This window comes from Lepidothrix coronata, unplaced genomic scaffold, assembly GCF_001604755.1.
Source record: "Lepidothrix coronata isolate B3197 unplaced genomic scaffold, Lepidothrix_coronata-1.0 Scaffold269, whole genome shotgun sequence".
Taxonomy (NCBI): Eukaryota; Metazoa; Chordata; class Aves; order Passeriformes; family Pipridae; genus Lepidothrix; species Lepidothrix coronata.
Window position 1 is genome coordinate 734,282 of NW_016690449.1, and position 14,143 is coordinate 748,424.

The window sequence follows — 14,143 nt, forward strand, 5'->3', positions numbered from 1 at the left end:
AATTAGACCAGCTGATACAGAGCAAGCTTGAAAGCAAAAACACAAAAGGAATCCAAGGTGGTGTGAACTAGTGAGGAAAAAGCTGCCCCTCTCCCCATTGTCCTTATGCTTGAGTATGGGCAAAGCAGCATTTTCAACTTGGAAATGATTTTTTTACTGTGAATTTAATCCTAATATAGTACCCTTCCTGCCATACATAAATCAAAATGGTAGGTTTTTAATGGTGACTCTAATCTATCAATGGAACACAACTGAACTCCTCAGAATCATAGTCAGGCTTTGCCACACCTGACTCCCAACAAACACAGTGTGCCAGTGCTTAGGCATTGCAGAGAAGGCACATTTAATGTGCCTGGCAGTTTTGCTTCAAAATTATTTTCAGTGGCTTACATTTTTCTGATTTTTAATGCCAAATGTCTGTCTTCTGGGAAAAGTCTGTTAAAAAATACACTGTTTTGCATCTATTCAAAAATCTTGGCCACATTAGAAAAGCTGCTTGCTAGGGAAGGAGCTGAAATTTAGCAAACAGGAAGATTTGCAAAACATGAGTCTTTCTGCACCCATGAGAACTTGGTGGGTATTTGTGCACCTGAGACTTATGCAGCTGGACAGCTCAGTAACACCAGGTACCAAAAATAAAAATGCCAGTCCAGCCCCAGAACAAGCCCTGCTGTCTCACCATATAGAAATCTGAAATTATTAAGAGACAGAACCATCTCAGACTCTCTGAAGATGTCCATCTTGTGTAGCTGATACCCCACCACTGCCAGTTTGTCAGCATGAATAAATCATAAACTGTCATCAGAAACCACACCAGGTGTGCACTGAGGGAACAGCCTGCCCTGCAGCCTCCATCCTTCCCTCCATGGCAGGGAACACAGCAGCCATGGAAGCAGTTGAGCTGAAAAGCCTGTATTCTTCTATGATATCATTTGTGTGATTTAATAGCTAATACTTCAGGTTTCCTTAGAACCAAGAAAATAATCCATTTTGCTCAAGAATCACATCCAGGAACTGATTTTTAGAGCAGGATGTAGCAGACTGAAGCTGAACTCTGTTCTGAACATATCCAGTCACTTTGAAAGCCAAATATTTAGCATTACCAGAATCACCAACAAAAAAAAGCCAAACAAACAAGCAAAACCCCAAACAAAACAAAAAACCCACACAAACAAACAAGGCATCAGATGTCCTTTTCAGGTAAAAGCAAAAAGTCTGCAAAATAACTGCAACTGCCATTTGGAATGTCCCAACCCCAGATGTATTCAAGGCCTTCTGAAGTTCATGGAAGAGAAAAAGGGTGCTGGAAAACAAGGGGAGGATGCAGACCTGGGAGTCTGGATTGCAGCTTCTGGTAGGTAGCACTGTCTGTCTGCCCCAAAGTTATTGAGACACTTCAGCGAAGAGGAAAAAAAATAAGATTAAAAAAATTAAAAAGAGGCATCGAGTGGTATGCAGAGCACATCTTACCAACAGAGATAAACTGGAATATTGCTGCCATACAGGGATAAGGACATTTTATTCATCACAGAATAATGACTAATGACCACCATTCCATGAAAAGTTTCATTTCTGAGTACTTGCAAACTGATTTCCATGTGCAGAAAAGGAAAAAAAAAAAGTTAGCAGCTTCCTATTTACCCATATATGGCTATAACTCCTTTCCTCCCCTCTTCCATCTGAGAGAAAGGACAAGAACAATTAAGTTACTGTCGCAGTGTTTTCAGTTCATTAAAAAATGAGCAACATTTCCTGACATCTTGCCATCCATAGAGGCTTTTTGCCTTCATGCAAATATATGTAACTTGCCTGTAACAAGCAGGTAACAGTCAACAGGGATCTTCAGCCAGAATTTATAAGATATTAAAAAAAAACAACAGGGAAAAAATGGTTAGGTTTTAAAGTATTAACTTTATTAATAAATATACATCCATATGATGATGTAAATACAGATCATGAACACTACTCCATTCCCATACACATAATTGCACACGAGTAGCTCAAGTTCATGGACATAAAAACATACACAGTATCTAATCAGGCTTTTTACAGCAGAGGACAGGGTGCTGATAATACTAGTTATTTAACAGATTATTGTTTCCCCCAAAGTAAACCTGTGGAAAAGGAAATGATGAAAGCTTATAGTATCAGAAAGTGGTTCAAATTTTAGAATATAGATTTTTCTATTTGGGAAAAAAAAATCACAAGGAGAAAGGTCTAATCTCTACTAAAGTCATAAATATATTTAAGCAGTGTTAAAATATATGCATTAAAATAGAGAAGAATAAACTTCTTTTGTGGTCAGAAATGAAGTTTGCAGTTCCAAGTATTTATGATTGTTATCAGCTGTTTCAACTGTCAACTCTAAGGATAGTGTGAAACATTATTATACATATAACAAAGAACAGCAGAGTCACAGCTAATGAAACCATCACACAAATGACTTCACATTGCTCTGCCTTTTAAAGCTCTTCAAAAATGGGGGAGGGAGTTAATTCTCATCTGAATTACTCTGTGTTTTGTAGTTCCAGGTAATTCTTTTCACAGACACATCACTCTTCACTGACAATGCTTGGTCTTGTCCTGACTGAACTCTAAGATCCTTCAGACAAAATGAAAATATATTCATTCAGAAGAGAGATCTTTAATGGCTCTAGTTATTTCCATTAGTTCAAACTAAATCCAAGATATAAAGAACATTGCTTTAATGACAAAGCTAAGTGCTGATTTCAAAAATACTATCTTTGATATCAAAGTCAGCTGCTTCTGATGGTATCTGACTTTTTTCTGCCAAAATATGGTGCTAGCATCTTGAATCTGTCCAGTGCAAGACTTTATAGTAGCAAAATTATTTGGTTTTAAAGTTTAAGTAAATTTAATCAGAAAATGAATAGTAGTTACTATATGTATATTAAACAGTGAACTTGTATAGCATCATTAAGGAATAATAGCAAGCTAATACACTTCATTTATGTATAAATAAGACGTTAGAAACTTGATCATTAAAAGAAATTATTAAAACCCAAACTTGACATGTCGGTCTTCTGAACAGTGTTAACACACAACAGTGATCCTAGCTTATGAATAGCTGAATTATGATATATAATATAAAATAAGCAATTTACCTTACAAGTAATGTTTTCATACTATGGGGGAAAAGGCCAGTTTTCCCATTGGTACTAATAAAGTTTAGGCATTAACATGCTGTTTCAGTGTTTCTCATGGAAAGAAAAGTGTTGAAAAAAGCACAATGTATTCTGCAGGGTACACATAGGAAGAGCAGGAGTATTTGAAAATTCCATTTCTAGTCACTTTGAATCTCTTATCCTCTTTTTCCTTCCCCTCACTGCAGGGCACCAGTAAACTCCAGTCAGATATAAAACAGAGCAGATTAGGAAGTGCCCAGCAGTGCACTTCTGGTCTCCTTCCTAAATCTGGAGTGCCAAGCAGCCCATTACAGACTCTGAACACTTTTCTACTTGATGCTCATCATTTCACAACTGACAACATTAATTAGTTTTTACTGGGATTATATTCCATCTGATATAATTAATAAACACTGTAATGAACAGAAATTGCTTAGGTGATTTCATTATTTCATCAGCATACTTGAATACAAATTATACTAGCAGAACAGCAATACATCTGCATTATCTCCTGACACACAGCACAGCACCATTGAGTGGATGCACAAGTGAGGAACGGAGCAGGAGCCAACAGGATAAACAGGAGGAGGTAAGGAGTGGAGTTTCCCCAAGGGACAGTGGTGACATGCAACACGTTCCTTGCCAGCGAGGTGTGACACTCCTGCAGTGATACATTCAGCTGAAGAGGACTGCTTGCCCAGCTGAGTTCAGGAAAGAACTTAAAGCAGTCTTTAGTTGAAAAATCATCTGATTAAAAACAGCCACCACAACACAGATCCTGAGGGTGAATGAGCTCACGTTAGCATTTGCACGTGTCAGAAGTTACATCGTTCTGAGAGAGGCTGCTAAAGGTCAGACTGGAGAGTTTGCTGAGGAACAGAAGGTACAACTGGATTTCAGAGCTTCAGCATGAAGAAACTATTCCTTAGTAGCAGTTTAGCTGCCATTAGTTCATCTACCGACTAAGGAGCCATCCAGTATAAGTTGAGGTTCATTGTCTTAGTTGCCAGTGCATACACAGTTCCCCCAAAACCATTCAACACACCTATTGTAAAGTACAGCAAAAGTCCAGCTCAATATGTGTTAGGCATCACTGGAACACCTGAAGGCTTGCTGCTTTTTTCCTGATAAAAAAGGTATGAAACATGACATCTGTTTCTTAAATTGTCAACACTGAAATCAAGAGGTCTCATCAAAATGACAGCAGGCCAGAATAACATTTATGTTAACAAAAATTATCAGCATCGTTATCCATTTAGCACAAGCTCAATTAACCCAAATTATTATGCTCCCCCAAATCTGCAGACTCCCCCCTCCCCAGATATTTCAAGCTACAAATTTATCACAAAGTCATTTTATATGTGAAATGACTTAAATGTAAACTTTCTTCCAGATTAAAAAAAAAAAGCTTTAATTTCAGTAAAATAAATTTAGGACCAAGAATATGCAACATTGAGGACTGACTTTTTTGAAGTCTAGATGAAAGTATTTTACACATTCACACACTCTCTCACACTTAAAAAAAAAATTAAACACACCCAGTTGAAAAATGGAGCAGTTCTTTTGGGAGGAAGGAAGGTTTTAGTTTGAGTCAAGAAAGGTATTTATAGTTAACATTTTTTTTCCAGCTTTCATGCATAGATGAATTACTCTGTATCTGGGGTGTAGCAGTGCAGTAAACTGTATCCTGTTTGCATCAGCTATACAGTTTGCCTTTATAAATCATGAAAATGGTGTCCTTTGGTAGATATATAAGCTTACATAACTTAAATATACTATAAGTGTCAAACAACGAAATAATTGTATTTCCAGGAATATCTGGCAAAATTGAGTCTAAAAATTTGGCAACAGTGTCTATTTAAAAAGTTTAATTTGTAAACATTATAGGTTAATACTTTAAAAGCTATTAAACTGTCGCCATCTAAGCACAGGTTTTAAAGGCCAAAGCCAGCGTAAATAGCTATTTACAGATTTAAGAACTTACTGCTTAATATTAACCAAGTGCCTAACCAGAATGAACAGTACTTAATTTCTTATGAAATATTTCAAATCTCAAAGAATTATTTGTGGTTTGGTATATGTACTATTAGGCATTTCACAATTACACAGCAGTGACAGTGTAACTAAAAGAACAGCTCTCACCCAAAGGCAAATTAACTTGTCTTAGTAAGGCTGTGAAGCTGTAACACACTGTACAAATGCTCAGGTCTCTCTAGTATCTTCAAAAATATTTTTGGAGCATTAGTTGTAATTCACTTAATGCTACAACTCCGGAAACAAAAGCCACCTGAAATCACCTTAAAAAGAAAAGGCTGGGGTTTTTTCATTTACTTTTTAAGTATCTATTTGAGGTCCGTAGAGGCTCCTGCAGAAGTGGAAAACGTAGCTCGCTGCTTTCTTTATCAATTTTTCTTATCAAGTAAGAACTTAACTGCCTAAGTTGCTTATTTTGGGACAGGCCACATCATGATCCATCAGCCAGCTAATTCTGTCCTCCTTATTTCAAATACTTAATGCATCACCATGTCTAGATTTGTGAGAAATTGGATGTAAAATTAGGGACATGGACATTACCTAAGTATTGACACCAAGGCGTAATTCATCACTTCAGACTTTCTTATCAATTATGATTTAAGCCCAACAAAAGCCCCTTTAAACCAAAGCCTTCTCATCATGACTGTAAATGTTATGAACTGTACCCACAGGCTATGGCATTATCTGAATAGAAATAAAATCTACAAACCCAGACTTAGACAAACATTACAACAAAACGTGAGAACCATGCCCAAAATCAGCGTAAAGCAGATTAGTAAGAAGTTACTAATTCCCTCCTTTCATTCATTAGGCTGTTTGATTTTGCTACTAGTTTCACCAGCAGCGTGTACTCCTCTGTTATGCACCATAGGGTAAGGAAAAGCTGCACTGCCACAAGTATAATTTAGATTTGCAAGCCGTGATAGAGCTTTAATGCTACCTGGAGGTCTGCCTGGGCTGACTTTGTATCCTGCTGCTTTAGTTGTACCCAAGGGTCTGCCTGGACTTGTCTTAAATCCAGCTGCTTTGGTGGTCCCCAGGGGTCGGCCTGTGCTGGTCCGGTACCCTGCTGATTTGGTGGTCCCTGAGGGCCTCCCACGTTTCCCGGAGCGGTTGAGGTTTTTCTTTTTCTTCAGTTCATCTTTTGTCTCTAAATTCCTGCCACTGGTGGTCTGCAAGTGCGACTCGCTCAGGGCGTCCTGTCTCTGGCAGGCGATGGGTTTGTGGGCGACCGCGTGGCCGTACTTGCTCTGCTGGGTGGCGTAAAGGTCGAACTGATCCGCGGCTCTCACATTGTCCTCGTTAAGGCAAGAGCTCTTGCCGCTCCCACAGAAAGCTGGATTACTGCTGGCAACAGGGTGCATCATTTTCTACCAAAAATAAGAGAGAAAAACATGTATCAATATATAATAATATTTTTTTATTATCATAATTGTCAGCGTTCCACAAGGGAGAATCTCTCAGGAGCTACCCCTGTTTCTCAGAATTACTCCAAACTATTTTGTCTATTTTTAGTATTAATGCCAGTAAATAACTTTTTAAAATGAGTTTTAGTAAGCTTTCGCTTGAGGTTTTGCACAGTAACCTTTAAACGTGGTTAAAAAGGACAGTTTAAACCATGTATTATTCAGGTAGGTATTATTAGAGAAGAAGTAAGTGGAAAAAAAACCAACAAGAGCATTTCAGCACCAAGATATACAATATTTGCTCACCCACCGTGATTTCAAAACCTTTCCAACCAAATCTCATCTAAATTTTACTTGTTCTAGTTCTAAGATTAACCTGTGACTCAGCCAAGGAGAGATAATGTATCACACTCTTGTTTTACTAAATATAGGGTCCTAAAGATTTTTATGTTTGTTTAACTGAAGCAAAACAATAAAGTGCTAATCAGTTCTGTAATCTCATGTCACAATCAGTGTCAGAGAAAGAAACAGGTAATTCAGCAAGGCAATGGTGCCATAATTGGGAAAGCAGAGGGATGAAATGAATCTGTAACGAAGCAGAAGGTGCTGGATTGCAAAAATGCCAGTGCTGTCCTAGTGAGGAGAGCACGTACAAATTGCTGGTAATGCCAACACTGAGGTAACAACTCCGGGAAATAAAATTATATTTTCACCCACTCAACTATATTGGTTCTACAATTTAAATAGCTGCAAATACTCAGTTTAAGATAGCAATATTTACCCATGCTGAAGACAAGATTAAGCCAATAAATATCTGGCCCATCACAGTATTTCTGTGCCCTACAGCCACACTTAGGACACCAAATACTTCTTCCCATGGTAAATTCCTCTAGTAGACAAAGTCTGGAAGATTTATTACATTTTCCCTGCAACAGCTCTGGAATAGCACCTACAACAACACCTTTTACACTCTACCATTGATTACTGAATTTATTTGGCAGTTATGAATGTCTCCTCCCAGCCAGAGAGAAAGCACACAGCAGAGACAGTCTATTTACCCTGGAGTAAATCCCCGTGCTCTTTTCTCCTGATTGCAAAGGATACATTCCCTGTTGGAACACTCAATCTACTCTGGCTTGTCAAATGCACATTGCAGTGTGCATTACTCTTGTGCAAATATATGAATGTATGTCAAATAGTGAAATTATGATAATAATACAGTTTAAATATTAGATGTTCTAGCAGAGATAATCCAAGTGCTACAATGCTGGTGTGTTGCACAGGGTACAGTAGAGCAAAGTGAAACCACTGTTACTGCAGGTGTTAACTAGCAAACAAACAACTAAGAATAATTTGCAAGCCTGTGCTTAGCAAAGGACAAAGGAAATAAGCTCAGGTCAAGAGACCAGACAGATTTTTCCATGCAGCAATAAAAAAGAAAGCTTAAGGTTTTCCACAATTAGCAGTCCAAAAAATGTTACGTTTCCGTAACCCCACTAGAAAAGGGCCTGCAATATCACAAAAAATACCAGAGATTTTTCATGATATGTAATTGCAAACATGAGGGTTCTAATAAGGTCCTTTTGCTGCGGAGACAGTGAAGCCCAGCAGCCCTGAAAGGCTGTTCAGCTGTTTGTTGGTACTCCAGAGACACTCTGAGTGGTGGAGCAGCATTCTTGTCTCAGGACTCATTTTAAACACAGGAATACTGGCTTTGGCCCCAAAATGCTGCTCCAAGCTCAACTGCCACAAAGAAGCATCAGTTCAGCTGCCCAGTATCCAAGGAACACACCAGAGCTGGGAGAAGGCACTGAATAGAGCAGGGGCCCCTGGTATTTCTCATGAGACCAACCACTGCTCAGACTCGTTCCTGTCTATGTTACATTCTTATTCTCTGCTTTTTCTCCTCGTTCCACTCAGGGGTGGGGGGTGATTTTTCGACAGATAGCATCAATCTTTCCAGGGGAGAACCATCACAGGTACTCCAAGACAGGGAATACATTCTGCTGTAACTGCCAAACGCTGGAGCTCCATCACCACAAGCATGTGTTTTGTGTCTGCTGTAATACCACTGAGAGCTCTCAAGGAACTCTAACTTCACACACAAGACCTGGCTGACGCTGGTTTACCTTCCATCTGGCAACAACCAGTATCACTGGAATGGATGAACGAAGAAAGATGTACAAATCAGTAACTGTTTAAAACTTCTTACAAGAGGAAGCTTAAACAAACCCAAATCTCGGTGGAAAGCTGCCAATGGGATTTTTTTTTTAATGCTTTTCCCCCTCCCGACACCATTTTTCATCAAACCATGAAAATTTCAAGTAGTAGCCAAGGTTTCTATTCTGTGTTTTTTGATTTAAGACTTTTTTTTTTTGGAAAAGTTTTGAAAAGGAAATCTGTAATCGAGCTTAATTACCCTAACATGGCCATCTCCAGCACAGCTTTACTTCATTCACATTACAGCAGGGAATAAAAGAATGCAGTGAGTCTATCTGTAGAGTGGAAGCAGGTTTCTTGGCAGGGAGATATACAGTATAAAGGAGAATTGGTATAAAATGCAAAGCTATGCCAATTTAAAAATCACACTCTAGCTAAATTGTATAGCCAAACACACACAACTTTGTGTGCAAGCATTCTTGAATAAAACCCACCAGAAAAGTTTCCAACAAAATAGAACTTGCTTGTTTTAAAACCTGTAAATAGACACATAAAAATATTTGCAACAGTTTACTTAAATCAGTTTTTAAACTGATTCAACTGACTCTCTGAATAAACAAATAGTTAAGATGAGGCACTGCAGGAAAGAAATTTAGTCATATTTTGAAATGAATCTTACTGGAAAGTGTCTGCAGAGGATTTTCTGTATGGATCTTTTTCTATCTGGTAATTTATATCTACAGAAATGCTAGGAAAGGGAGGAGACACCGGATAAGCTGGCTTTGGGAAAAGAGAGGCAGCACTAGAGCTTCCCATGCAACAAAGCACAGAAGCTAGAAAGAAAGGGGACCATCCAGGTGGGACTCAAAGCTTTGCTGCAGGGGGATGTCTGGACATGGCAATGACCCCTCCCTGTACCCTAAATGCAGGTTAATATACCATACAGCTCGAGCTTACAGCTGCTAAGGCTCCCAGGACTGATATGGCCCAGTGCTCTCCAGGCTTGAAACCCTGCAGAAAATCCCCATTCGTGGTTTGTTCACTACACAAAATTTTAAGATCAAAGCTACTCAAACGACATTACATAAAATTACATTACACAAAATTACATTACACAACCCTCTCAGGTTGCAATGTGATGCTGTCTTTGGCTTTCAAATATCATGCCCTTTGTCTTCTTTGTGGGCAGAATTCAGCTGCCAGCACAGACAAGGTGAAACCTTTGATGAGCAGAGAAGCTCTCAAGCCCCCCAGAACAGGCACTTGCTGAGTAGCTGGTTTATACTGAGTACTGGACCTGTGACCCATCATTTGCACTGAGCAGAATAATCAGTTCCAACATAAGCAGCACAACTGCTCTGCTCTCACCCAGCCCAGCCTGTGCTCTGTGGCCTGGTGAGCTCCAGAGCAGGCCTGACTCAGCAAGTGCTTCTGACCTCTGATAAAACACATGAGAATCAGAGCAAAATGGAACAAAACTGGAAGTACACCTACATTACAGTTTTCCAAATGATGAACACCAGGAAAGGTAAACTCCTCTTGCCAACAGGACAATTTTGCTTTTAATGCACGTAAATCCCACTCGTTTTTTAGAGGTTTTCAGCGCTGAGCTTGCAATAGTTTCAGCAGGGTCGGTGCAGCTGCAGGGGGCTGTAGCAGTACATTTTCATCACCATCCAACACACACAAAGTATGTGACAGCTACAGAACGACACGAGCAGCTACAAGTATCATTTGTGCACAGTTCTCTGAAGGCCTGGAGCGAGCACAGGCCGGGCTCTGTTTGGGATCTCCCATAAAGGGCTCTCTGTGCCCCGTTCCTCGGCACAGGGGCTGCAGGCCCTGGGGAACTGCAAAGGGCTCCACTGCTTTGCAGGGGGGTTTGAGCAGCAGCAGCAGCAAGAATATTACCCCTTTCAAGACTGCAACAGAGATATGGCATGAATTCTATTCTTCCCTTGTAGGACAGTATGTGTGAGAAATCCTTTCATCACTCACTGAAAAGAATGAATGAATTTATCAATTTAAATGTCAATTTACTGTCAGCTCCTTTTCTACACGTTAACTAAAGTAGGGCCTTACCCAATTTTTAAAATCCTCTAACTGCTTGCTTTCATGAAGTTGCACCTTACTTTGAGCATTCCTCTAAATATAAATATTTTTAAAATACTAAGTATGAAATTTTATCAGTGGCACAACATACACTAACACCTGAACCTACAATTGAAATCTAATCTACTTGTGAAGCATGATAACCAGTTTCTCCACACTGTGCTTATGAAGCCCTTTCCAAAGTCAGTATGATTTTTCTCACCATCTGACACTAAGTAAAATATATTAAAAACTGCCAAAATATAAGAAATAATCTCTTTACAGAGGAGTGACTTCTTAGAGCTACTATGTGACAACATGCGACTGCAGATTGAAGAGTCAATACAGTTCTGGAAACAGTTTCTATCTCAATTACTCTTAGTGCAAAAACACTAAGAAATTAAGAGTTCCACAAGCAATACAAGAACTTACAAGTATGGTCCTTCCCCCCCTGACCCAGGGTAATTTTCTTACGTGAAGATAGAGTTCAAATTCCTCTTTCCCAGTCGTGCCAGGCAGAGGGGGAGACTTCCCCCTCACCAAGGTCTGTGATTCCTGCTCCTCACCCTGCAACCCTGGGTGCTCCTCTGTGCCCTCGGGAGTTCAAGGGTTTTGACTCAGACACCCTTGGAGAAACAATTCTCTCCAGAGCCTAAGCACCAGCTTTGTCATACAGACAGAGCTCAGTTGCTCTCACAAAGAGTTGGTGTTGGCAAGCACCAGCAAGGCTGAGTGTCAAATAAACTGAACTTTTAGGGTTCATTCATGATTTGATTGCAAAACCAGGCAAACAAGTAATCGTGAGGCTTTCTAACCCTAAAAAACAAACAAGTCATATCCAAGGGCAGAGTTTCACTCCATGCTAACATCAGCAAGGACGTCAGCTGACTTCTTCCCACCCCAAAACTAAGATCATATACGATGATGAGGAACAGGACACTTAAAAGGGTTAAGACAGCTTCACAAAAATTAAGGAAGATGGTATCAATGATTTAATTACCTGAGCACCTCCAGTTACACTGACACAACTGAGAGTTTGGTTTCATAATCAATAGAAACCACTCTGAATCCACACTTTCTGAACGGGACAATCTTGCCCTTTCCTCTGCTCCCACATTCCCATTCCTTGTGCCAACACCAACTATTGTGCAAGAGCAGGGCAAATCAACACCAGGGATCTATCTGATCCAGGTGAAAACTAATCCAACAAGAAGGCAAAAGCAACAGTTTGTGGGCAAGAAAGGAACAGAAATACACATTTCCATTAGCACAGAGACAGACTGAGGTCCCAGGTCAGCCTAAGCCACGTTACCCAATGGTTGCCACTGACCCATTCCCTGGTCCCTGTTACTGAAAAAAAAACAAAAAAACAAACCAGGCCTCAAAACCATGGTCTTAATGGACTCAGAAATCCTGGATGGCAGCGCAGGGAACGAGGGTTGGGGAAAAACCCCACAGCTGGGGATGGAGCAGCGCAGCAACCAGGCCAGACAGACTGGCTGTGGAGAGTACAGTGAAACTGCACCCTGATTATTCTGTGGTTCTGTAATTACCAAACTTCAAGGCAAACCAAATATGCATATGAATGATGGAGCAGGTAGAGGTGGATCTTTATGAAGAAAGGATTATTAGTATTTGTGAACTGTCCATTCACCTCAAGGAGCTATTCCCAAGTAAACTGGAGCAGCCCTTGCTATAGCCTAGAACAAGGGCTTTGAGGAGCTGGAGATGCTTATTCATCTCTGTGGGTGTTCTCGCCCACCGCTCCTCTCCCCAGGGAACAGACCTTGCTGCAGTCTAGAACAACAGCTTGGAGAGGTAAGAGCTGCTCATTCATCTCAGTGGGTGTTCTCACCTACCCTCTCCTCTTTCCCCAGCCTGCTCCCACAAAAGGGTTCAGAAGCTTAAGAGAGGGATCCAGCTTCTCCTCCCTGATGTGCTTTTTCACAGTGTTTCTCTGTGACAGGACTGGTACAAAATGTTCTGGACGCTGGTGCAAACCCCCCAAGAGTGCAAAGGGGCTCTGGACACCTGTCCACACACCCAAAAACACAGCCAGTGCAGCACGTTTTTGTGACACTGCAGAAAGACAAAATCCACTTGTTGAATCTGTTCAACAACAGTCAAAGGACAAACACGCACAGCTCGTTTTGTTTAAGGTTACATCTAAAACCTGAAGAGTATGGATAAAGATACACACAAAAAAAAGAGTTGTAACAGAAATCGTGGTATCTGAAGACTGAAATAGAAAAAAGCAATAATTTAATAAATATATTAACTTGAGTGCTCCTCCTACTCTTTCATTTTACAAAAATAAAAACCACATGGGTCAAAATAACTGTTACTTTCTTTAGAGAGATATCCAGAGAGAACTACGTGCAAATTAAAGGTGCAGCTATTCACAAAATTAATTGCCCCAGAAAGACTATGCACAAACAAGGCTGTACTAAACTATCCGTAACTATCCACAAGAATACACAGCAGTGCCACGCGTTATGCGAGAACGCAAAGAGGCACAGCAGGAACACAGCGAGGCTCTCCAGGTACCCCGACCTGCAGGTGAGCCAAGGCATCCGCTACTTGGGCACGCCAGGAAATACATCCATGGGCTGTACGAACGCATCCAGACCCCACACGCTAGTGGGAATACGCTCTAAGTGAAAAGCCCTGCACACCCCCCCCCATCCCCACGCCCGGGGCTGTGGGTGCCGAGGGCAGTGAACAATCCCCGGGCGCAGCTGGAGAGCGGCAGAAGGGCCGAGCCGCACCTGGAGCGGCCGCGGGCCGGCCCAGGGGACAAAGGGGCGGCTCAGCTCCCCCGGCCCGGCCGCCGCGGGGGCACCGCCCGGGGGTCGCGGCCGCGCGAGGGGCAGGGGCAGGGCCCGGCCCTCGGCCCGGGCACGGCCGGGCGGCGATAGCGCAGCTCCCCTCGCACAGCCCCCCTCACGGAGCTCCCCTGGCACGGCCCGCGGGGCCGGGCACCGCACCCCGGGGCGAGGGGAGCGCGGGATCCCCCTGAGCGCCGGAGAGGGTGCGGAGCGGGGCTTTCCTTTCCTCTCCTCTCCTCTCTTCTCCTCCCCGCTCCGCTCCCCTCCCCTCCCCCGCCGGCCGCGGCTCCATCTTGCCCGCCCGCCGCCTCCCCACCGCGCGGAGCAGGGTCCGGGGCGCGCGGGCCCGGCCCGCACTTACCTGCGGGGGCTCGGGGGGCGGCGGGCGGGCGGCGCGGCCGCCTCCCCACACCGCGCCGGGCGCTGCAGGGAGGGGGCGGCGGGGCGGGCGCGGCGCTGCGGCGGCGGGCGCGGTGGG

General features: G+C 42.2%; 1 protein-coding gene across 3 annotated transcripts; it reads right to left on the minus strand.

Moving 5' to 3' along the window:
* Positions 1 to 1,891: 1,891 nt before the first annotated feature.
* On the minus strand, positions 1,892 to 14,086 carry CUNH5orf24 (chromosome unknown C5orf24 homolog). 3 transcript variants are annotated; one of them, XM_017836066.1, is made up of 3 exons: positions 14,027 to 14,086; positions 6,121 to 6,550; positions 1,892 to 4,270 (listed from the first exon to the last, which is right to left on the minus strand). In XM_017836066.1, exons 2-3 carry the CDS (start codon positions 6,545 to 6,547, stop codon positions 4,230 to 4,232), a joined length of 468 nt encoding a protein of 155 aa, XP_017691555.1. In that variant the 5' UTR covers positions 6,548 to 6,550; positions 14,027 to 14,086; the 3' UTR covers positions 1,892 to 4,229. The 3 variants fall into 3 exon arrangements, with proteins under 3 accessions (XP_017691555.1, XP_017691553.1, XP_017691554.1); XM_017836064.1 differs by having other exon boundaries at positions 1,892 to 6,550; XM_017836065.1 differs by lacking the exon at positions 14,027 to 14,086 and adding an exon at positions 10,241 to 10,367 and having other exon boundaries at positions 1,892 to 6,550.
* Positions 14,087 to 14,143: the final 57 nt, after the last annotated feature.